At 38.6% G+C, this 26,732-nt stretch overlaps 1 protein-coding gene across 1 annotated transcript in view; it reads right to left on the bottom strand.

Annotated features, from left to right (window-relative positions):
• MICU2 (mitochondrial calcium uptake 2) overlaps positions 1-6,493 on the bottom strand; it is a 166,939-nt gene extending 160,446 nt beyond the window's left edge. Inside the window, 1 exon segment of the mRNA XM_036747578.1 lies at positions 6,235-6,493. Coding sequence (XP_036603473.1) covers positions 6,235-6,441 — 207 coding nt within the window. The 5' untranslated portion in view covers positions 6,442-6,493.
• Between the last annotated feature and the right edge of the window lie 20,239 nt (positions 6,494-26,732).

A 26,732-nucleotide genomic window follows, 5' to 3' on the forward strand; every position in this document is an offset into this window, starting at 1 on the left:
GGTTGTTTCCTCCCAAGCTGTTCTGCTCACCCTGGGATGCTGCTACTGTTTTTACCCTCTTCCCCAGGCATTACCCAGGTTTTTCTTCTCTTATGGAGAGAAGAAGGGATGGGGGTTGATGGATTTTGTATATCACCCTGATTCTTTCCCTCAGTCAGATTTTCTCAGTGTCATTTAGTAGGCCTTATAGAGAGTACCACCTGAAGTCAGTGAGTCTTGGCTAGATAGACAACTAATATACTGCCTAATTTGTTTTCCACACTGGGAATGACATATATTAGCCACATCACTGATTTAGAAACATCTTGAACAAGTTACTTGACCTATGTAGGTCTCTATTTCTTTATCTGTTAAAAAAAGGAATAATACCCACTTTACATAGGGTTCCATGAGGATCAAATTAAATATTAAGTGTAAAATTACTTTCAAAAATGTGATTACATCAGCTCTCACAAATTCAACTATCATCTCTATGCATATAACTCCAAAATTTACAGAGCCAGTTCTAATCTCTTTCCTAAGCCCCAGGTCTGCATCACCAACTGCTTGCTGAACATTTATTTCCATTTGGATGTCTCAATGGCATTTCAAACTCTGCAACTCCAAAAAAAGGGCTCTCTCTTTCTTTCTGAACTCAGCAGTCCTCCTAACTTTTCTATTTCTGTCAAGGGCACCCTCTCCTTCTGGTCATACAGGTTCATAATCTCAACTATCCTTAACTATTCATTTTCCTCCACCAACCCAATCAGTAGCAAAATCTTGTGGATTCTACCTCTATATCCTGTTCCCTTCTCTCCAGTGACAAAGCAACCATCCTAGTTCAGGCACTCATCACCTTTCACCTACTTGTCTTCCCTGCCTCAAGTCTCTCAGACTTTCTCTGATCTAAACTCAAGTCAAGATCCAAACACAACTTGAAACATAATATTCCTAAAGCACAAGTCTGACCAGTCACTCCTCTATAGTCTCTGGGATAAAATATATACAGACTCCCCTGTCTGGCACTTAAAGCCTTCACAATCAAGTTCTAGCCTATTGTTCTGACTGATTTCCCGTTATTCTCTTTCACATACTGTAAATGCTAGACAAACTGGTCTACTTACCATTCCCCAAATATGTCATTTCATCTCCTCTTTCGGAGCCTTTGCATAGGCTGTCCCTTCTCTCCTTCACCTCTTGGATTTTTGAGCTCCCTTCTAGTGTCATGTCTTAGCATGAGGCTTTTCCTGAATCCCTAGTTGTTAGTGCCCTTTATCCAAAAACTATTGTATATTTTGTATACATTTGGTATTTACTTCTCTGTATACTTACTATTTTCCACAAGGCCAATGGAAGCTACTTAAAGAGAGGAGATATTTCATTTTATTGTTTTTATCCCCAACACTTGGCACTAGTAGGTGCTTAATAAATACCTGCTGAATTGAATTCGCTGCAAAAAAAAAAAAAACCAAACCTTCTAGGACAAAATAAATCTGTCAAAATAATAATAAAATATAAAACCTAAGGGAGAGAGAACAACAAGGAAATGTTTAAAAAAAGAACAAAAGCTAGAGGATAGAAACAGTCAAGACCAGAAAGGATTAATGCCTTACAAGACCTTGAAAAAAAAAAATTTAGATTGGTAAAACTTTTTTGTTTTACTTCTTTTTGATTCACGTGACTCCTTTTCTGTGGCTTTATACAGAATTTAAAGAGCTACCATATAATCATATTATTCACTGCAAAGATCCATTTACAGATTATCTCCTTTCTCCTATTTCCTATCTTTTGGCCATGTATGAGCAAGAAAAAAGCACAAAGGGGAATTTCATTTCTGTCAAATATTATGATATCTTATTAGCTGAAGAAAGATTTGATAGTGACTATCCACTAAAATGAAGGTTTCAAATTACATGCAATACTATTATCTATACCATTCCTATCTACTTATTACCTTGGATAATTATACAAATTTAACATGCATTCCCAACTAATTGTGAATAGGCAAAGGGAGTGGTGGAGAAATCTGAAGATTTGTTTCCTGTCATCAAAAGCTGTCAGGAGTGGAGTACTTAATGAAATCTAGTCACAGAAGGAAGGTACTTCATATCACATTTCCTACTAGTAAAAAAAAAAAAAAATCCAAAACCAAATGTCCCCCATTGGCTGATATTTTGATGTGTTACCAAAAATAAGTGTTTCACTGGATTTGTTCGGATTTTCCTCTTGGTGGATGGGGCAAAGGAAAGAGTGGCTCTGGCAATACAGAAAGCATGGACTCAGCATAGGACCACAGGAAAATTTCAAGCTTCACTTTATATTTAAAATAGGTACAATAGTCCCTTACTGTATCATTACGAGGAACGTGTTCTGACATTTAATGCAAGTTGCTATCACCTCATTAAACTTTTTGAGAGCATAAATGTTTCACCATAAGCATATTTAATTATTTCTCTCTTAATGATACTCAACAAGATATCAGGTGAGGATAGTAGCAGGTGCTAAGAAGTATCAAAGTTCTTGTCTACACTGTCTTGGTTTTTTCTGCCGCGTGCCGCATGCCCTGTCTACCCCGCCCCCGCACCTCCTCCCCAACCAAGGGCCAAAGACAAAATCCAGAAGAAGTATATGAAGAAAATTTTTAGCGGAAAAAAAACTTTCAGATGTAAGCAAATTTATAGGTGTTTCCTAGGAAGGCTAAGTAAAAAACAACACATTGAAAATAGGAAAAATATTTATAACAGCATTTATTTTGAAAATGTTTACTGATTCCTTTTACTTCTCTTTTAAAGACTCTTCCTTTCCAAAGAATATACCTTATTGTTCAGAAGTGGAAGTCAGTATTCATGAGAAAGAAGGGCAGAATGAACCTCACTGTAACCATGGATATAGATAATCTGCTTGGACTCATTCCTCAATGGTGAACATATTCCTACCTCCTCATGCTCTCCTCATCACAGTGATTCTCAACTACAGCTGTTGAATTACCAATTTCATCCTCAACTATTCACTCCTTACTCCTATCCCCCTCAATTCTAACTCTACCACCCTACAAAGTCTCACATTAGATCTGCCTGTCTCTTTGGAAAACCTGCTCTGTAATCAAAAAACCTGCTTTAATTTTATTATCACTCTTTCTATCTTCTGGCACTCAGTGAAACCTGGCTCCATGTTGATAATACTTTATCCCAGGACTGGTGGTATTTTAGGTCAGTGTGTAGTCTGAAGGGGGATGTAGTTAGTAAGATCAACAGTACTAAGATATTTTAATTTCTAATATGGTAAATATTGATAGGTATAACACATATAAACAAAAGCTCTTTGGGGTCCTCAATAATTTTTTAAGAGTGTAAAGGGGCCTTGACACAAAAACATTTGAGAACTACTGTTTTAGGTCATATCCCATGATTCACTGGTTGTGGTAGGGGAGAATGAATTCCCCTTATTCTCCATTGCCACTTCTAGACTCTCCCTCTACCAACAACACTAAGCAACCTTGCCTCCCTTTGATGTTCACTCTATTCAAATTTATCATCTAATCCAGATCCTGGTGGTCATTACTATCCACCAAGAACTTTTTCTTTCCTTCCTCAATGAGTTTTAGTATGTGGCTCACACTCTTTCTCTTGGTCCTTAACTCCTGCCCCAAAGCTCTATTCTAGGTCTTCTCCTTCCAGAATAGGAATTGTTAACCTTTTGTGTGTGTGTCATGGCCCTGTTTGGCAGCCTGTTCAAGTCCAAGGACCATTTATCAGAATAATATTTTTAAATGCATAAAATAAAATATATAGGACTACAAAGAAAACCAATTATATCGAAACATGATTATCAAAATACTAAAGAAACAAATTCACAGACTCCAGGTTAAGAACTCCTGGTTTATGCTAATTCACTTGGTTCTCTCATCAGCTCCCATGGGTTTAATCATCATCATTATGCAGATGATTCTCAGGTCTACATACCCAGCACTAACCTCTCTCTTGACCTTCAGTCTCACATCAGCAATGACTTTTTTGACATCTCAAATGAGTGTCTAATAGATCATCTCAAATTCAAAATATTCAAAAACAATTTATTATCTTTCCTTCCAAAGCCACCCTTCTTCTAAACCTTTCTATTACTGTAGAAGGCAACCTACACTCACTACGGGGAGTGGGAAAAAAAAAAGTCGATTAGGAAAAAAACAACATATTCAGGTATACAGCCCACAAATTCTCCAGTTAGAAATTCTAAGTATATTCCTCCTTCAACAAGTTAACATAGTTAACATGTAGTCTTTTCATTTTGATATAGTTTACCCTTATCCTCACTTGTTCCTGATTTTGTATTATTTTGTATAGACTGAATAAACTGGAAAAGAGAGATGTCAATTAGAAAAACCAGTTATAAGTCTAAAATGCTAATCATGCCACAAGGTTGTTAAATAGTTTTCTTGGGCATCACTGTTACTTCCCTTTTCCACAACTGGTAATGATGCTCACAAATGTGAAATGGGGGAGAACTATACATTGTTTACCTATGTGATGGTGTACTACAACAATGCCAAATTATCATTTGCCAGATTACTTGAATATGAATGTCCTGCTTTTAAATCTATTTTATTTTGAATAGTCCCTAAGCTTTTGTGAGGCAAGTACCAAATAAATCTAAAGGCTATGTAAAAGAAAGCAAATTAGAAAATTTGCATTTTAACTTTAAAACCTCCAAAGAAAAAAATACATAAAAATTTTAATCAAGGAAACACACATATTTGTCAGAAGCCTATAAAAATGCTATCAAGTCACTACTTCCTCAAAAGTTTTATAGTACATCCTGTCCTCATACTATTTTGTAATAATTATGATGAGCTCTGGAATATATGGGAAAGAACACTGGAGTTGGAGTCAGAAAATATTAAATACTAGCTCTACCATTTACTGTGTGACTGAGTAAGTCACTCTGCTTCTTTGGATTTCCTCCAATGAAAAGGGAGTTGGACTAGATGACCTCTAAGCTCTAAGTCCTGACTTAAAGGGATGAACTTGAAGAGGAGGTTGTTTAGTCTTACATTCCTATTCAGCCTAGAGATTTATATTATATTTAATAATTTTCATAGGAGCATAATTAAAAAATTTGACGTTTTGTTTTAAAAACTTTCATTTTTCTTTGTTTTTTTTCCATCACCATTTACAAATATACAGAAATCGCAAAGTCTTAGTGCAGTTATAATAATAATGACTATAATTAGCCTTTATATAGTGCTTTAAGATTTGTAAAGTATTTTACAAACATCATTTCATCTTATCTCTACAGCAACCCTGGGGAGTAGGTGCTATTACCCCTATTTTCCAGATAAGGTAACTGAGGCAGAGGTTAAGTGACTTGTCCACGGTAAGTGTCTGAGATGCGTGCTAGAGCTGAAAATTCCCCTTCCCGACCCTAGGCCTGTGCGACAACACAACGTCATTTAGCTACCTCAACCTAGTTTAAAACTTCGCTAAGACTTTTGGGGCAACCTGTACACTTCCATACTCCCTTATCCAGTCAGCAGGTTTGACTTTTTTTCCATTAAAAAACACCACACATTTGGATTTGGAAAATATATGAATAACATTTATATAATAAGCCCTATTAGGCTGGACTATTTCAGAACTTAACAAGGGCGCAGCCTCTTTCCGAGCAAAGATTTTGGTACTCCACCCGCAGGGAAACACTGTAGAACATCGCGGACAGAACCTGTGGTGTCATTTTCGCGGATTAAGGGAATTCTGGGAATAGGGGTGAGGTGGGTGGATTTCAAATACTTTCAACTCTGAATGAATGACTCCCTGCACTTCTGCGTACTTTTCAGAAACCACCAGCCTATAAAAGGATTCTTATTACTCTTTCCACCCCTGCTCCTCAAGGAGTCAGAGACCCCAGACCCGACGCAGGGGGTGGGGTTGGGGGTGGGGGTGGGAGTGAGAAAAAGACTAAAAAGAAATACAGCATTTCCGGGGTTCTCGGCAGGTTTAGCGAGCTTGGGGGGGGTTTACCCTAGACGTCCAAAACCGTCACCCTCTTTTGCCTTATTTCCTAATCCCCTTCTAGTCCGTCACAGGGACTCAACCAGCGCCCCAACCGTCAGTCAGCAAAGCATTAGTTCAGAGCCTACCTAGGGGCAGGGAGCAGGAAGGACAGCGCCTTCCCCCGTAGCCCCCGCCCTTTAGGCCCCGCCCCTCGCCTCACGCCCCGCCCCTAGGGCGGCTCCTCTCCCGCTGGGGTCTTCAGCCTTACCTGCGCAAAGACTGTCAGGCGATCGCCCGCTCGGAGGTCCAGGCGTCCCTTGTACCAGACAGCCCCTACTCCTGCCACCGCTGCCCCCGCTACAGCCACAGCCACAGGGCCTGGCCGGGGAAGCGCCTGCCGGCCCTCGGCGAGGCCACGACGCAGACGGCTGCTCCAAATCGCGATTAAAGCCGCTCTCCGCGCACTTGCCGCCATGTTCGCGGAAGTGTCAGCGCGAGGACTTTAACTGCCTCCCGATCGAGGAACTCTGAGGAGCCACCCCGGAGATACCTCCGCCGCCGCCGCCTCTCCCGCCCCCGCCGCCTCTCCCGTCCCCGTCGCCGCTGGTCTCGCGAGAACAACAACGGCCAGCCCTTTGCCTCGCTTGCTTCCCCCAGCCCGGGTACGCTGAGTGCCGGACTGCGGTCTGGGGAAGGGAGGGAGTGGCGACCTTTCTCTTTTCCCTACTCCGAGCAGCGCAAGCTTGCGCCCAGGCTCAGCACCCAGGATCGTCCCTGGGAAAGGGGTTGGGAAACAGACCCCGGCGGGCAGCAACCTTTCCTGAACGTACCAGGAGAGTACTAGGCACTGGAAGAACAGTCCAGAAAACGTCCTTGTCTTCAGTTAATAGTATTGAGGGCCAACAGTTTTTTGGGGGGGCGGGGTGAGTGTCTCAGTCTGAAATGGCATATTAGCGGGAACCTCCCGCTGAGTGAACTCCCTCCACTCCCCCCATTAGCTTGTGAGCCATCTCTTCCAGAGCAGGGACTGTTTTTTACTTTCTACCCCCAGCATTTAGCACAGTGCCTGACACATAGTAGGCACCTAATAAATGTTTTTTGACTTGATTTTGAGAAGCTTTGCAGGGAAAAAAAAAAACAACAAACCAAACCACTGCATTTCCAGAATCAGGCCTTTTCACTGACTGCCCCACATGCTTGGAATTTTTACCCACTTCAACACCTTTGACTTTCTTGTCTTCCTTCGAGTCTCAAAGTCCCAGCTTCTGCAAGAAGCCCTAATCAGTTCTCCTTAAACTTAGAACCTTCTTTCTGAGTACTGCCCCCCTCCCCAATTTGTCCTGTGTGTATCTTGTTTGTATGTAGCTGCTTGCATGTTGCCTGCCTCGCCTCACCCGCCATGGGACTCTGAGCTTGAGAGCAGGGACTTTTTTTTGTCTTTGTACCCACATAAAACAGGGCCTGACACGTAGTAGGGACTTATTAGCTATAGAAAAATTAAATCCTAAACTTGGTTCTCTCTGCCAAGACGCAGATTCAATAGCTTCTTCGTTTGACTTGACTACACAGCTGCACATAGAGAAGCACTTAGCAAACCTTAACACTTTATAAATGTTTGCTAATATTGGGGCATGGGGGTAGGGAGACTAGAGCTTAAGTGACTTGTGTAGTTAAGACTTTTAAATCCTCTCCTCAATACTTTTGTTTATCTTGTGTATATTTTATTTAGCCTGGGTATCTGTTGTCCCCCAGTAGAAGATAAACTTGAGGACAAGAAATGTTTTTTGGTTTTCTTTGCATGGTCAAGATGCAGCAGTGGCAAAGTAGGAGAGAGAACTGAACTCGAAGACTCCAGTATCCCTGGGTTCAAGGTCCTCTAATCACATTGGCTGTTAACCCTGGGCAAATCACACAGGCTCTTAGTGTCCTAGGTGACTCTCTAAGATTGTAAAGTACAAAGAAAGTGCCAACCTACATGGGTGAGGCAATTTCCTCATCTTATACCAGTGAAATCATGGGTTTAGTTCCTACCTCTTGATTTGGTCACACAGCTAGTATTATGTGTCAAGAAGAATCTGAGCTCAGGTCCTCTGACTCCATTTACAAACAATCTATTAATAGTCCCTTTCATTATTGTAAAAATAAAAATAAGTCATGTTCCTATCTCTCTCCACAGGTACTACTTTGGTCTGGGTTCTGATCATAAAGGATTCTAAGGAATCTTACAGTTTTTAGTTCAATAATACCCTACAATTCTGGTGCTGATCCCTTTCTAGTCTCCCACAAGATCTGTGTCAACCAGTCAAAAGCATTTTATTAAAAACATACTATGGCTCAGCACTAGGAATGCAAATGAAACAGTCCCTGATTTTTAAAAAAATATTTTATTTCCCCCACAATTACATGTAAAAATAATTTTTTTTTGGAGGGGGAAGGCAAGGCAATTGGAGTTAAGTGACTTGCCCAAGGTCACACAGCTAGTAAGTGTCAAGTGTCTGAGACTGGATTTGAACTCAGGTCCTCCTGACTTCAGGACTGGTTCTTGGCCACCTAGCTGCCCCCAAAACAATTTTTAACATTCATTTTTATTTTAAAAGTTTTGAGTTCCAAATTCTATTCCCTCCCTTCTTCCCCTCCCTGAGATTGTAAGCAATCTGATATAGGTCATACATGTGCAATCATGTAAAACATTTCCATAGTAATCATTTTGTGCAAGAAGACTCAAACACACAAAACAAGAAAGAAAGTGAAAAATAGATTCAGATAACCAGATTTTTCTCTGGAGGCAGATGGCATTTTTCATCATGAGTCCTTTGGAGTTATCTTGGATCATTATATTGCCAAGTCATTCACAGTTCATCATACAATATTGCCGTTAATGTATACAATGTTCTCCTGGTTCTGCTCACTTCACTTTGTTATCTGTTCATGTATATCTTTCCAGGTTTTTCTGAAATCATTTTGCTTGTCATTTCTTATATATCGCAATAATACTCCATTACAATAATATACCACGGCTTGTTCAGCTGTTCCTCAATTGATGGGCATCCCCTCAATGTCCAATTCTTGACTACCACAAAAAGCTGCTATAAATATTTTTTGTACAAGTAGGTCTTTCCCCTCACCTGCCTTTAAAGAAATCTCTTTGGGATATAGATCTAGCAGTCGTATTATCGGATCCAACAGTTTTCTCACATCCCCTCCAACATTTCTCGTTTTTTTTTTTGTCATATTAGCCAATCTGATAGGTTTGAGGTGGTACCTCAAGAGTTGTTTTAATTTGATTTCTCTAATCAATAGTGATTTAGAGTATTTTTTTCATATGATTATAGATAGCTTTGATTTCTTTGTCTGAAAACTCCCTGTTAATATACTTTGACCATTTATCAATTGGGGAATGACTTGTATTCTTACAAATTTGACTTAGTTCTCTATATATTTTAGAAATGAGGCCTTTATCAGAGATATTTGCTGTATGACCCCCCACCCCCCATTTTTCTGATTTCCTTCTAATTTTGGTTGCATTGGTTTTATTTGTGCAAAACTTTTTAATTTTATATAATCAAAATAATCAATTTTATATTTTGTAATGTTCTTTATATCTTGGTTGATCCTAAATTCTTCCCTTATCCTTAGATCTGACAGATCCATGCTATAGGGGAAAACAACGTGTATAAATATATTTATATTTTCATATACATACTTATGTACTATTTTGCAGATATTGGTAATTTAAATGTTCTTTTTGAGAATTTTGTAACACTCACTAAGAAAAATAGAAAAAAAGCATAGATTTGAAATGAGAGAACCTGTGTTCAAATACTTCCTCCATCATATTCCTTATCTGTAAAATTAAGGTACTATATGGGATGGAAAATTCAAATAATGGGAGAGACATATTTAGGAGAAGCAGAGTGAATTTATTTTATAAACCTTGCGAGATTTGGGTGTTGCCCCTACTAGGAAACTAGTGGAGGGAGGCAAAGTACAAAGGAAATGCAGCAATAGATATACTCATAATGCAAAGATTCCCGCCCACCTCTATCCCTTCTCACCATTGGCTGGGAGGTGGGCTTACAATCTAGGTACGAAAATACAGAGCCAATCCTTACATACTTTCCTGATTTGGCTACTAATGTGGCAATGATATGGCTAAAGAGAAGGAATGAGGAAGGAGAGGGGGACCTTCCTGGAGCAGAGAACAAACAGCTCACAGGTAGTCCATTATCTCCCTATTTGGTAAAATTCTTTTGCTAGCACTGAGAGAGGGAGAAGGGAGGGGCACCTACAGGTTCAGGGCCTGACTTTCCAGAAGTTAGCCAAGTCACTACAAGGTTAAATTCCAAGCCTCTCTTACTCCTTCAGACATTCCCCATTCCAGAAATATGAGAAGAGAGTAGCCCCTATATTCTTACCCTGTGAAGTCTTCACAAATTATATCCTTCTCACTCAGTAGTTGACTACATGGTTTCTAAGGTCCTTTTCAGCCCTAAGCCTATTATTCTTTGATAATAGGAGACTCCCTTCCAGTGCCTGGCATATAGTGGGCTCTTAATAAATATATGTGGAATTAAATTGAATCCCTATAGTATCACAAACCCAAGATTAGAGCTAATTGTTTTTGACCATCCATAACCTAGGTAGAGGAGTAAGAATAGCCTTCCTAATGTATTGTTTTAATCACATCACTTCCTTGTTCAGAAATCTACATTGGCTCCTAGTTTGCCACATCAAATGTAGATTACTTCTTAACTGAATTATGATCACTGTTTGGGCCCTGATGGCTCAGAGTGAATGTAAATAGCAGTTGTTTCTGTTTTGGCCAGAAACCCTGAAGGTCTTCTCCCATATTGATTTTTTTTTTAAACTAGGTAAAAGAGGCCATTCTTTTTCTCATTTCTTACCTAGACTTAATCACTGAATGGGCATTTCCTTGACCAAACTGAGATCTGAGAAAGGTCTTAACTTAAAAAGGCCAAGATTTCCCACTGCATCTGGGGACATCTCCAGTCGTCCTGATTTATACCTTACCACTTGACCCAGATGGCTCCAGAGAAGAGAGTGAGTCTGGTGACTTTGCATAGCCCTTCCTCACTTAAATCCAATTCACTTGCAAGCCATGGCATCACCTTCCTGATGTCATGGTTCTCTTGGAGAACAGAGGACAAACAACAACAACCATTGTAATAGCCTCCAGTCTTTTCCTTCTCCAGTCTTCCACACAGCTGCAAACTTGATGTTCCAAAAGCACAGGTCTGAGCATGTCATTTCCTTGCTCAAAAGCTTCAGTGGTTCCTTATTTCTTCTCAAACAACACACAAAGTCTTTTGTTTGGCATGAAATACTCTGTAGTCTGGCTCTAGCCTATCTTTCTAGGCTGATTGCTTGCTACTCCCCATCATGTGCTCTAGTTCCAACCTAACTGTTCTATTGTTCTTTCCTGTACAGGACATTCCATCTCCCATCTCCACCTTCCCTTCCCCCTTCCCTTCCCCCTGTGCCTGCACGCCTCTCCTCTGCTTCTTGAAACTACTACCTCCCTTCAAGGCTCAGTCCAACTGCTACCTATAGGAGGGCTTTTGTGATTCACCTAGTTTTTAATGCTTCCCTCAAAAAATACTTTCTTTATTTTGTACTTATTTTTAATTTACTTATCTGTATACATGTTGTTTCACTCCAGTAGAAATTAAACTTGAGGACGGGGATTGTTTTGTTTTTATCTTTATATTCCTCATGCCTAGCACAGTGTCTGGCACATAATCAATGCCTAATAAATACTTGTTGATTTTACTTAGCACATTCTCCAAGGCCGAACTACCTGGCTCATCTATATGTTATCTGACTGCCCCAATTTCTTATAATCCCCTGCCTATTCTTTCTGTACCAGCTAAGCAAACCTGTTTGCTGTCTCTTCAGGCACCACCCATACCTTTAAACATTTATGTGTACTGATGTCATAGTCCTCTTCAACAAGATAATGAAGGACAAACAATGACAGCAATTGAACTTGCCTCCAAAAGCTGGCCACCTTTTACATTTCCTCTTAGTCATGTCTTACCCCTCTGACTTCTTAGATGTGAAAACTTCTACCAATGCATGTCACAACTGCTCTATAACTTATATTCCTAGAAAGTTGCCTGAGGCTCAGAAAAGTCAAATGACTTGCCCATGGTCACACAACTATTAAATGTCAGAGGAAGGATTTGAGACCAGGTTTTCCTGAATCCAAGTCCAGTAGTTTCTCCTCCACAATGCATTGCTTTCCTCTGGGCTTCAAATACAATGCAACTCACCTCCATAGTTCTTAAGTTGCTTCTTCAGAATCAGCTAGGTGGTCCAGTGGATGGAGCTCTGGATCTAGACTAGAGTTAGGAAGACTTGAATTCTAATTCATCTTAGACATTTCATCCTAGCTAAGACATTTCTCCTCTGCTTGCCTCAGTTTCCTCACCTGTAAAATGGGAATAACACCTACTACACAAAATTGTTGTGAGAATCAAATGAAATAATATTTTGTAAAGCACTTAGAAGTGCCTGACACATAGAAGGCATTATATAAATGTTAGTTATTATTATTATTATTATTATAAACCCCTCCTACTCTGGGTGACTTCATTAACCAAATGGTCTTTCTACTTCCAGGTTACGTTAGGTGCTATGAGAGACAAAAACAAAACAAAAACCCATAAACATAAGATACAACCCCAGTTGTCAAGGAACTTAACTATTAAAAAAGACATGGAAAATAATTAGAACATAATACAAGATATATGATGAAGCCACAAAATCTCAGCAGCCACGTATAGTCCAACATTAACTTGAAGAAGAAACTCCTCAAAAACCCAATGTTGTCTAGCATTTGCTTGACAATCTCCAGTTAAGGAGGACCTGAGACCTCCTAAAAGTAGCTCAATGTCTTCTTTTGGATGGGTCTGATTGTTGACAAATTTTTCCCTAAATCAAGTCTAAATTTTCTTTCCCGTAACATCTACTCATTAGCTCCAGTTCTGCTCTCTGGGGCCAACCTGAACAAGTCCAATCCTGGTTTTTCTTGATAGTCTTTGGAATACTTGAAGATAGGTATCATGTACCCCAAAAGTCTTCTCCAGGCAAAACATTTCTCATTCACTCATCTGTCTCTCACCCCACTCTAAACTTTTCACCTTGTAAATACCCTTCCTGAAATATGTTGCCCAGAGCTGAACACAATATTCCAGATGGGATTTGAGAAAGGCAAAATGAATTTTTGAACATATGGGCAAATCAATTTAACAGGCTTATGAGTACTCTTATAAGTCAAAGAAATAATTATCCAGGAATTATTCAGTACAAATGACTGTGCTTTCAGTGATAATAATAATAATAATAAATGATAGCAAACATTTATGTAGCACTTGAAGATTTGCAAAATACTTTGCATGTGTTTTTTCATTTGATTTGATCCTTATAATAACCCTAGAGGTAGCTTCTATTATCCCCATTTCACAGAGCTCTTCAAGTACACATAGAACAGTTCTTAGTTTTGTGGTTGATGCTTAAATGCACTAAGGAGAGGTAGTAATCAAGTCAGATGTACAATCATTTCTAGTTAACTGGAACAATAATTTTATACAAGTCTTTCTGAAACATATGGAAAAGACATGGAACCAGGAGCTATGAATATGTCATCACATCTAAGTCTACATTTCCTTGGAGCCTCCCTTCCCCTCCCCAATTCTTTACATGGGAGAAAGAAAATTTACTTCTCTCCAACACTTAACCATCGTTCAAGGTTCAACTCCAATTAAATCTCCTTTATGAACCTGTCCTCATTGTTCCAGATTCCTTGAGATTCCTCTCAGAATTCTTATGGCATTTAGTCTGATGGAATTTATTAAGCAATTATATACCTATGTATGTATCTTGTGACCTCAAATAGCCCTAGAGGTTTAGCACCATGTTATACTTTAAAAAAAGTCTCTCACCATGCCTAGGGCTTGAGTTCAAATCTTAGTTCTGCTACTTACTATAGACAAGTCAATCTCTCTAGAACTCAGTTTCTCTGTCTGTAAAATGAAGAGTTGGAATAATATGGCTTTTAAAGAATGGTTCCAGATCTAAATCTATGATGTGATTATTTTGGGTTATATAAGGTTACTCTTACAGTTGGGCCAGCTTCTTAGTGAGGATGACTAAAGGTTACACAGTTTCAAGGTTACTAGTCCAGGTCACAGTGATGTCATACAGAACCCCAAATTTCAAGCCAGAAGGAATAATACCGTTCATCAACTTGTATCCATCGTAATGAACCCACATTAAAGAGCAAGGGTGAATTAGATTCAATAAGGATGTATCGTGTGCCTACTTCATGAAAGACGCTGTGTTAGGTGCTGGTGATATGAAGACAAAACAAAATAGCCCTTGTTCCTAAGGAACTTATGTCCTACTGATAGGATACATGACAACAATAAGTATATGTAAGGTAATTTCAAGACTAGAGAACAGTAACAGCTGAGGGTATCAAGAAAGCTTTTGTGTGACAGATGATACCCGAGCTGTGATTTGAAGGAAGCTAGGGATTCTCAGAAGTGGAGGTGAGTGGAGGGAGAACATTCCAGGGAAGAGGGAAAGCAAATACAAAGGTAGGGTATGGAATGTCTTGAAAGGGAATGTAATGAGGATGTCTGCCAGGGTCAAAGACCCAAGTTAATTTAGCAAAACTTCATAGAGTTTTCATCCAGGAGAGATCTATTGCAATAATTTTTCTGAGAAAGTCCTCTTATTCTATATTGTCTGATATAGGGTCAACTGTGTATTTTCTCTGATTTCTGTTTGCCGTTAGCTTAAATAAATGGACTTATTTGCAATGGTGCAATATGTGTGTGTGTGTGTGTGTGTGTGTTTGTGTGTGTGTGTGATTGGCATTTGGTGGTAAGGAAGTCAAGTGTAACCTACATGGGTAGCACATATCACATCCTTCACATCTCTATGTTCTCTCATTTGGTGATCTCCTTAATTCTCATGTGTTGATTATATCATCTCTATGCAGATGATTCTTAGATCTATAAATCCAGATATCTTTTTTTAATTTAGCATTTTATTTTTCCCCAATTACATGTAAATTACATTTGTTTTTTAAATTGAGTTCCAAATTCTCTTCTTCTCTCCCCCATCTTTGAAAAGGCAAACAATTTGATATAGGTTAAACGTGTAGTCATCTAAAACATATTTCCATATTAGTCATATTGTAAAAGAAAACATAGACCAAAATAAAAACCTAAGAAAAATAAAGAAAGTAAAAAAAAAGTATGCTTTGATCTGTAGTCAGATTACATTAGTTTGTTCTCTGGGGATGGATAGCATTTTTCATCTTAAGTCCTTCAGATTTGTCTTAGATCATTGTATTGCTTAGAATAGCTAAGTCATTCACAGTTGATCATCTTACAATATTGCTGTTACTATGTATAGTCTTCTGCTGGTTCTACTCATTTTTACTTTGCATCAATTCACATAAATCTCCAGGTTTTCTTGAGTACATCTAGCTCATCATTTCTCATAGCACAATAGTATTCCATTACAACCATATATCACAAATTGTTCAGCCATTCTCCAATTGATGGGCATCCCCTCAATTTTCAGTTCTTTGGAAAAGAGCTGCTATAAATATTTGGGTATAGTTCCGAATTGCTCTGCATAATGATTGAATCAGTTCCCAACTCCACCTACAGGGCATTAGTGTCTTAATTTTTCCATCTCCCCTCCAACATTTGTCATTTTCCTTTTCTGTCCTATTAGCCAATCTGATAGGCGTGAGGTAGTACCTCAGAATTGTTTTAATTTGCATTTCTCCAATCAATAGTAATTTAGAGCATTTTTTTCATATGCCTGTAGGTATCTTTGATCATTTCATCTGAAAGCTGATTGTTCATATTTTTTGATCATTTTTCATTGGGGAAATGACTCTTTTTTTTTTATAAATTTGACTCATTTCCCTATATATTTGAGAAATTAGGCCATTATCAGGGAAAATTGCTTTGAGAATTTTTTTCACAGTTATGATTGCTAGTTTATTTCCCTCCATCCTTTCCCCCCTCTATTTATTCTATTATCTCTCTCCTTTTACCCTGTCCTTCCTCAAAAGTGTTTTGCTTCTGACTACTACTTTCTCCAATTCACCCTCCCTTCTGTGAGCACCCCGCCCCCTTATTCCCCTCCTTTCCTACTTTCCTGTAGGGTAAGATAGATTTCCATACCCAATTGAATGTGTATTATTCCCTTTTTGAGCCAATTCCAATAAGAGTAATGTTCAAGCATTCCCTGCCACTTCACCTCCACTGTAAAAGCTCTTTCTTGCTTCTTTTATCTGAGATAATTTACCCCATTCTACTGCTCCTTTTCTCCCAGTGCATTCCTTTTTCTTACCCCTTAATTTTATATTTTTAGATATCATCCCATCATATTCAACACACACCTGTGGCTTCTGTCTATATATACTCCTTCTAGCTACCCTAATAATGAGAAAGTTCTTATGAATTACAAGTATCATCTTCCCATGTGGAATGTAAACAGTTTAACCTTATTAAGTTCCTTATGGTTTCTCTTTTCTGTTTACCTTTTTATGCTTTTCTTATATTTGGAAGTCAAATTTTCTATTCAGCTCTGGTCTTTTCATTAGGAATACTTGAAAATTCTATTTCGTTGAATATCCATTTCCCTCCCTGAAGGATTATACTCAGTTTTACTGGATAGATGATTCTTGGTTGTAATCCTAGCTCCTTAGCCCTCTGGAATATCATCTTCTAAGTTCTCCAGTCCTTTAATATAGAAGCTGCTACATCTTGTGTTATCCTGACTATGGCTCCATGAAGCTTGAATTGTTTTTTTCTGCCTGCATGCAATATTTCCTCCTTGACCTGGGAGCTCTGGTATTTGGCTATAATATTCCTGGGAGTTTTCATTTTGAGATTTCTTTCAGGAAATGATCAGTGGACTTTTTCAACTTCTATTTTACCCTCTGGTTCCGAAATACCAGGGCAGTTTTCCTTGAGAATTTCTTAAAAGATGATATCTAGGCTCTTTTTTTTTATCATGACTTTCAGGAAGTCCAATAATTTTAAAATTATCTCTCTCATGGATCTCTTTTCCAGATCAGTTGTTTTTCAAATGAAACATTTCACATTGTCTTCTATTTTTTCATTCTTTTGGTTTTGTTTTATAGCTTTTCGATGTCTCATAGAGCTGTTTTATAGTTTTTTTTTATGTTTTATAGAGTTATTAGCTTCTGCTTGCCCAATTCTAATTTTTAATGAATTCTTTTTTTTAGTGAGGTTTTGTCCCTCCTTTTCCATTTGGCTGATTCTATTTTTTAAGGAGTTTTTTTTTCTTCAGTGAATTTTTGTGCCTCTTTTTCCATTTGGCCAATTCTGGTTTTTTAAGGAATTCTTCTCTTTGGTGAATTTTTGTATATCTTTTTTCCATTTGGCCAGTTCTGCTTTTCAAGGCATTCTTTTTCTCATTGAATTTTTGTACCTCTTTTTACCATTTGGCCTATTCTGCTTTTTAAGGTGTTATTTTCTTCAGTATTTTTTGTGCTTCCTTTATGAAGCTATTGACTCTTTTTCATGATTTTCTTGCATCTCTCTCATTTCTCTTCCCAGTTTTTCCTCTACCTCTCTTACTTGACTTTCAAAATCCTTTTTGAGCTCTTCCATGGCTTGAGACCATATTTTTCTGAGGCTTTGGATGTAGGAGTTTTGACTTTTCTGTCTTCTGAGTGTGGGTTTTGATCTTCCTTTGTCATAATAGTAACCTTCTATAGTTAGAATTTTTTTCTGTTGTTTGCTCATTTTTCCAGCCTATTTCTTGACTTTTAACTTTTTGCTAAAGTGGGGCTCTGCTTTCAAGTTGGAGAGCGCACTGTCCCAAGTTTCAGGGGTTTTGCGCAACTGTTTTCAGAGATACTTCTAGGGACCTGTAAATTTTCAATTCTTCCATGGTGGTATGATCTAAGGAGAGGTGGGTTTATTACTCTTCTGCCCTGTGCACTGGCCTGTGAATGACCAGAAGCACTCTTTTCTGCCATGGAAGTGCGACTAGGGTCCTTGCTCCACTGTAGCTACAATATCTCGTTTTCAAGTGCTCCTCCTTGCCTTGGAACTGCCACCCAGGTTTGTGACCCAGATCACAAAGCAAAGCAACAGAATCTTGCCCCCCTGTGCAAGCAAAGAGACCTTTGTAATCTCCTTCTTCAGTTGTTTGACCCCCTTGCCATCTGTGGGCTGAGAGCTCCGGAAGCAGCAGCTGATTCAATGGCTGCTATGGCCTGCTCCTGGTTTGCTGGGGCCCAATCTGTGGTGGCACATATACTTCACTGTACTCCACTCTCATCCTGGTGTGACAGACCTTTTCTCTGACCTTCTAAGTTGTTTTGGGATTAAGAATTATTTTACAATGTCATTTTGTGCGTTCTGCTGCTCAAAATTTGTTTTAGGGCATTATTTAAAGGTCTTTGGAGGGGTTTGGGCAACTCCCTGCCTTTTCTCCTCCATCTTGGCTCTGTCCCTTAAATCCAGCTCTCTTGAGCTCCAGTACTGCATCACCAATTGCCTTATTGGTTTTTCCAACTAGATGTCCCATAGGCATCTTAAATTCAACATGTCCAAAATTGAACTCACTGTCTTTCACCCTAAACCCCGTCTCCTTCCCTATTACTGTCCAGGACACCACCATTCCTCCAGTCTTCTTGTTCCTTGACTCCTTACTCACACTCATTCCACATATCCAAGAAGTTGCCAAATCTCTTTATTTCTGTCCCTACATCTCTCTTATTTGTCTCCTCTCTGCTAATGTTATTGTCCCCCTAGTTCAAGCCCTCATTACCTCCCATGTGGAATATTACAATAGTCTTCTAATTGGTTGTCCTGCCTCAAGTCTCTCCCCACTCTAACACATCTGCCATATAACTGCCAAAATGATTTTCTGAAAGTATAGGTCTGTACTACTAAACAAATTCCTGTGATTCTATTTTATCTCGAATATCAAATATGAACTCCTCTTCTTGGTATTTAAAGCTTTTCACAATCTAATCCCTTCTGATATTTCTGGTCTTCTTACCCATCACTCTCCTATACATGCTTCAGTGCAGTCAAACTGGCCCACTTGCTTTTCTTCCTACCAGACAGTTCATTCCTGTCTCCATGCCTTTGCAATGGCTGTCCCCTCTACTTGAAATAATCCTCCTTCTTTCCTCTGTCTCTTGGAATTCTTGGATTCTTCTGAAACTCAGATCAAATGCTGTTTTCTTTAGGAGACCTTTCCTAGTCCTCCCAACTGCTAATGCTTTCCTCTTTAATGTTATCTTCCATTTTACTTGGTATGCATTGCATACATAATGTATTTATTTACATGTTTTCTCTTCTATCAGTATGTGTGCGCCTTGAGGACAAGGACTGGCTCAGCTACTTTTCTTTGTAACATTAGCACTTGGTACAGTGCCTGGAATATGGTGAATACTAAATAAACTATCTGTTGAATGATAATCAGGGATGCTTTGAATAGGGCCCTATAAGTTTCCCTGGAGAGAGATCACACTATTTCTAAGGTCTACTGTCATTGTGTAGCATTCTGCTAACCCTGCAGAGAAGTCTTATAACAATTCAACATTTTCTCATATACTTCATCTACATTTAAATTTCCTCAATGACTATCTCTTTGACTTCTAAAAATGTCCATAGTTTGTTAAGCTGGAAGATTTTCTCACATGTTTGAACATGTACTCTGCCCTAGTCATACTATATCTAGAGTATTGTGTTTAGTTCTGGGCACCACATTTTAGGAAGAATATTGATAAGCTTGAGATTGTATAGTAGAGGACAATCAGAATTGTGAAGGGCCTCAAGCACTTGTCATATGAGAATCAATTAAAGAAACTGGGCATATATAGCATGGAGAAGAAAAGACTTAGAGAAGCTGTGATAAACTGGCTTTAGGCTTTCGAAGGGTTATCATGTCCAAGAGATGTGAGATTTGATCCTCTTGGCTCTAGATGGTAGAACTAGAAACAATGGTTGGAAGTTTCAGAGAGGCGATTTAAGGAAATATAAGTGTAGAAGATTGCTCAGTACCATGGTCAACTTAATGAGCTTACGGGGCAGAAAGCATTTGGGAGGCTTTTGATTCTTCCTATGTACTGTATGAACATAATTATTGACAGCCTTTTTGAGGATAAAGACAAGTGTCATCTACCTGAAGATGAATTGACTGAGTTAGTGTGTTACAGTTGAAGGAGAACTGGATTTGAAGTCATATGACCTGAGTTTGAAACATGGCTCTGTCAGTATAACACCTGTATGACCTTTGGCAAGTCAGTTAATCCCTGTGGGCTTCAGTTTTCTTGTCTGTAAAATGGGTTTGAATAGATGACCTCCAAGGTCCTTTTCAGCTCTAAACCTGTGGATTCTTATGGATTAAGAATGATTTAGTAGACTCAAATTTTTGGGAGTCAGGGCACTTTATACTGGACCTATAAAAGGGGAGAGGCAGTTGAAGAATCAGCCTTTTGGGGGAAATATCCTGAGAAAGTTGAGCACAGACCAGAATGCAATGAGTCTATGAGTGGACTTGGGTCCCTGGATAAGAAAAAGTTTGTGTATGTGCACAGTCTCTCCCCTGGTGCTCCCATCCAGTTGCTAATGGGTGCTTTGGAGTGAGGTACCTTGTAGTTACATGTGTCTCATTACATAGTCCCAAAGTTGAGCTCCTGAGCCCTGAGTTCTGGTCTGAGTCATGGAAAGAGAACCCCCCTGGCTAAGTAGTGGGACTTTTTAAACTCCAGCTTTCTGAAGGAATGTCAGGAGTTCCTGAACCATCAATTTCTGAAAAAAAAAAAAAAACCAACAAAAAAAACCCAAGAGTTCCTATTGTGAGGAGCTATCACATGACCCCAAACTCTTCTTGCTGCCCCCTCTCCCATTCATTTGTGAGCTCCTTGAGAGCAGAGACTAGCCTTTGCCTTTATATTTTCAGAACTTAGCACAGTACCAGGCATATAGAAGGTGCTTAATAAATGCTTGATGATTGACTGTCAACAGCATTGAGCCATGATATTGGGTGAGGGAGAAACATGGACTTTGTTCCCTGGCACTACTATGAGTTATTTGAATGATACAGATCTGATGGAAAAGGAAATTGACCCTCTAACAACACCAAACTCCTTTTCCTTCTAGGCAGAATCTAAGCTCTTGGAGGAGCATTATAAGGCTAGAGGCCTGTATGAGTCTCTAGAGGTAAAAAGTGCAACTAGCCAGAACGGTGGAGGGGAGTTGCTTCTCTAGCAGAGCTACATTCATTTGCCTACCAAGTGGTATCCAAATCACAGGATGGTTCTAAGCCTGAAGCACTACATATGTCTCTGGAGAGAAGATGAGACTTGCCAGAGAGGTGGGAGAATTTCACTGATTGTTTATGCGATACTGTGGGTCCTTTGTGTTTCAGCATTCTGTTTGTGAGATGAAATAAATATTACCCTATACTTAACTATTCATTGTTATCTTGAGTGCTTGAATAGGCACTTTTATCCTTTTATCCACATTAACAGGAACCTAGGCATAAACTAGATTCTGATATTCAAAGAGTTATAATTTTGGGAGATGGTCCCACGGCTGAACTTGACCTGCATAAACCCAGAGCTTGGGGCATTGGGCCACATGTATCATAAGCAAAACTTCTTAATAGCTAGAGTTGTTTAAAAATGAAATATGCTGCCTTGGAAAATAACAGATTCCCCACCCCTGGATTAGACTGTTTGTGATGTATATTGTAGAGGGGATTCTTGTTCAGCTATAGGCTAACTATTTGGTCTCTAACTCTGAGATTCTGTGATTCTGATTCTGATTCCAATTCTAGCTTCTCAGTCCTCAGGCTTATGAGTACTGTCTGGTTTATATATAATCCCTGGCACAAAGCAAATGCTTAATAAATATTCAATTCTTCTTTGTCTCTTTGTCTTTTTCTCTGTATCTTTCTATCTCTCTGTTTTTCTGTCTATATCTGTGGTCTCTCTGTCTCTCTGTCTCTCTCCCCCTCTCTCCCTCTCTCTCGGCATACATTCTCATTGTGACGTAGAAATTAATCTGGTTTCTTGAACTCTATGCCAGTGTAACACAAGCAGTTTCTACCAAGATGTTGTTCAGTCATGTCTGACTCTTTGTGACTCCATTTAGGGTTTTCTTGGCAAAGATACCAGAGAGGTTTGCCATTTCCTTCTCCAGATCATTTTACAAACAGGGTTAAGTGACTTGCCCAGGGTCATATAGCTAGAAAATATCTGAGGTCAGATTTGAACTCAGGAAGATGAGTCTTCCTGATTCCAGGCCTGACACATCCACTGTGCCACCTAGCTTCCCCACTACCATAGTGAGAAGGCTTCAAGTATGACTAACCTGGGTTAATATTGAGATACTCATCCACATTGGGCTAGCTGTTAGACAAATAAATTCTTTGATTATGGGCACTCATTCTCAAGTATATGCACTTCAGGCTCTGCTTTTCTCCATTTTAAATGAGAGTAGCTTAGCAAACCAAGACAAGAAGAACTGAAATGTGACACTTTTCTTGCATATACTTTTACTTTCTAGTTTAGCTCCTTCAATCTTTCAGGTAAATACATTTACTTAATGCTCCTTATTGTCCATGATTCAATGCAGACTACTCTCTCCAAAGCTTTGAATGATTTCTTAATTGCCAGATAAATGTTTTTCTCCTCCTACTCTACCTTTGTAGTGTTTAATACTTTCGACTGCTTTTCTCCTGGTTGCTCTCTCCTCTGGGTTTTTGTGACACTATTCTCTCTTGATTTTTACCCATCCTTATCAATCTCCTTTGCTAGTTCATGTTCCATTCCAGGTCCCCTAACTTGATGTGTTTCAAGGTTCTATCCTGTGTCCTCTTCTGTTCTCTATTTACATTCTCTCTCTTCCACAAGCTTAATTATTTCTGTGTCCCCCCATTTCTCAATCCTGTTGCTCTCTTGGGCTCATCATGCAACTCCAATTACTTATTGGATATGTCATATTAAATGTCTGATAGACAAACTTAATAATATCAAACTTAATATATGCAAAACAGAATTCATAATATTTCCCTGAAAATTGACCCCTCTTCCAAATTTCCCTCTTTCTATCAAGGACACTACCATGCTTCCAGTCCTATGTTCTGGACTCTTTCCCTCATCGTTCTGGGCTCTTCACTCTTTCTCACCCCACATATCTAATCAATTTCCAAGTCTTGTCATTTTTGCCTCCATGATATCAGTCATGTCCATACCCTTTTCTCTTATCAACACACTAATTCTTGCACTATTACCTTCCAATTTGTCTCTTTGCTTCAAATATCTCTAATTCATTCTCCGAGTTTCCAAAGTGATTTTCTTAAAGAATAAGTCTGGCCATGTTGCTCCTTTACTAAACAAACTCCAATGGCTCCTTGTTTAGAGGATTCTAGGTGGCACAGCAGATAGAGAACTGGGCTTAGAGTCAGAAAGACCTGAATTCAAATCCAGCCACGAGCTACTTACCAGTTATGCAATCCTGGGAAAGTCACTTAACCTCTGTTTGCTCAGTTTCTTCTTCTGTAAAAGGAGGATGATAATAATAGCAATTACCTCCCAGATTGTTGTGAGGCTAAAATGAGATAAGTAAAGCACTTCGGAAAGTTTAAAGTGCCTTGTAAATGCTAGCCATTATTGCCTCAAGAATCAAATATAAGATCCTCTTTTTAACTTTTAAAGCCTATCATAAACTGGCCCCAACCTCTTTTTCCAAACATATTATACATTACACCTCTTCCCATGTCCAACGGTTCAGACAAGCTGTCCTTCCTGTTCTTCACGCACAAAACTGTCACCCATCTTTGTATTGGCTGAACGCACCCTCACCTCATCTCTGCCTTTTAAAGTTCCTTGTTTCATTCAAAATTCTACTTAAATACTGCCTTCTTCAGGAAGCCTTTCCTGACTTTTCTCTCTTACCAATTACTAGGAACCGTTCCCCCATTTACCTAGGATTTGCTTTGTAGATGTAATCAGACAAGTATGTTACAGTGGAGGTCTAGTCATTACAGATATTATGGATTATAAATACTCCCACAGTTTTTCACTTGAGGCCTCCCACCTCTCATTTAGTGAGGCGTTCCATTTTTTTTTTCTGTATTTGGCTTGTTCACTCCAACCTAGAATGCCACCACCCGATTACATTCAAACTCTATCACAATTTAAGGGTAACCCTGTTGAGGGGAAATAAACATTTTTTACTCACCATTCTAGTTCTTGAACCCCCATCCAATGTGACTTATGAGGTAACATATCCACATAGTATGTGATATATACACAACCATTCATTCACTCATAATAATTATATTCTTAGATCTTAAATATAATAATTTTCTTAATAATAAAGCAGAATAAATATTATAGATACAATATATCATAGTATTAGTGTGCATAATACACTAATATATTAAAGCAAATACAAAAATAATAAAATACATCACAATTCACAAATAAACCCAGACTACAATTTCCTTCCAATACACTCAATATAGCAATGAAACACATGTACTTCATGCTATTGGTCCATTCAAGAATATCTGTACTACATGAAATTGTTTCTCTAATCACCACTTGACTTGTTTCTTACCATTCTTCAGCTGGGGAAGTCCTCTTCTCTACCTGAACATAGCCTTTATTCACTGATGGGGATCCTGCATCATCCAGTCAGAATGAAGGTGACAGCGCAACAATTCAGGCTCACTCTTTAAGCTAGTTCAGGCTAGGACACTTGCAAAACTCTGTCTGTTTTTCCTTCTCAAGCCAGAGGTGGCAGCAGAGAACAAGTTCTTTTGAAAAGCTTCACTTTTCTCCAACTCTAGGTGGCGCTGAAGGGCAATAACTGCCACTAGCTCACATATGACATATTTGCCGTCTTTTAACTCAATTTTTCTGTATGAATAATTACCTCTCCAGATTTCCCTGATGCATCAGTTGTAAGTCTAACGACCGAATTAGTATTCTTCATATTTTTATTCTTAGTTCTAAATTTCTAGGTGTTTTATTGTCAATATGATATGATGGTAACTATGCTTTTAGATAACTTAGATAACTTTTTTAGATAACAATTTATTATAGTCCCCTAATGATGTAATCTATTCTTCTACAACTGGTGCACCAGGGTAAAATGAGGTTGCTTTTGGGTCCAGTCCTCCCTCATTCTCTTTTGAACATTTATTCTTCCATGATTTCCACTTTCTTTTTGACTAAAATATCAACTGATGGGATTAGTAAGCCTCTAGTGGGTACCAACATGCATTACATCACCATCATTTGAACTGCAGTCGTCCTCAGTTCTTCAAGAAGCAATTATTGGTTTTACAACAGCAACATTTTTCTATTAGCTATCTTTACTGTTTCTTGAACACTGATATTGATTTTTAGTAGTCTGATTTCTACTTCAATGCAGCAAGTAGCTTCTTTTTCTGGGTAATTTAATCATTTTATTAATAATGCCAGCATTTTAATAAAAGGACGCTCATTTGATGTCTCTCTCTTAGACCAAACATAATCATGGTGGGGTAGACTCACTGTTTTTTTTCCCCTCCTCCTGCCCTGGAACACAATAGGAACTTCATTTTTTTATTTAGTATTTCATTTTCCCCTAGTTACATGTAAAAACAATATTTAAATTTAAAAAAAAAATTTTGAATTCCAAATTCTCTCTCTTCCTCTCTTCCCACCCCTCCCCCCATTGAGAAGGCAAGCAATTTGATATAGGTTATATATGGGTAGTCATGCAAAACATATCTATAATAGTCATGTTGTGAAAGAAAGCATAGACAAAAAAAAACTCAAGAAAAATAAAGTAAAAAAAAAAGGATGCTTCAGTCTGTATTCAGACACCATCAGTTCTTTGTCTGGGGATGGATAGCATTTTTCATGATAAGGCCTTCAGAGTTGTCTTGGACCATTGTATTGCTGAGAATAGCTAAGTCATTCACAGCTGATCATCTTACAATATTGCTGTTACTTTGTACACAGTACATTTCACTTTGCATCAGTCCATGCAAGTCTTTCCAGGTTTTTTTGAGAGCATCCTGCTCAATATCTCTTATGGTACAATAGTATTCCATCATAGTCACATACCACAATTTGTTCAGCCATTCCCCACTTGATGGGCATCCCTTCAATTTCTAATTCTTTACCCCCAGAAAAGAGCTGTTATAAATATTTTTGTACATAAAGGTCCTTTTCCTTTTTGTTTTTTGTTTTTTATCTCCTTTGGCACTAGTAGTGCTATTGCTAAGTCAAAGGGTATGCATAGTTTTATAACCCTTTGGGCATAGTTCCAAATTGCTTTACAGAATGGTTGAATTAGTTCACAACTCCACCAACATTATATTAGTATCTCATTTTCCCCACATCCCCTCCAACATAGCAAGTAGCTTCTTCTGATGTATCACTTGAATTTCTGGTAAGAGTTTTGTGCACATAATTCTCAATTTTTTAGTTCAAATATTTCATGGTTAATCTCGAGCTGATTCTCAAGTTTCTTTATTACTTCAAAGATTTTTTCCCTCAAAACTTTGCAATTTTGTTTCATTCCTTGGAAACAAACCAGATCTCATGTGGTCTCTTAACTTGTGATACTGGTTCCATGAGTATCGGTTTTCTCTGAACAAAGTGACAATTCTCTTGAGTGCACATAACACCCTGGGGAGTTCACAATTACAATACATTAT

This window comes from Trichosurus vulpecula, chromosome 2, assembly GCF_011100635.1.
Source record: "Trichosurus vulpecula isolate mTriVul1 chromosome 2, mTriVul1.pri, whole genome shotgun sequence".
Classification (NCBI taxonomy): domain Eukaryota; kingdom Metazoa; phylum Chordata; class Mammalia; order Diprotodontia; family Phalangeridae; genus Trichosurus; species Trichosurus vulpecula.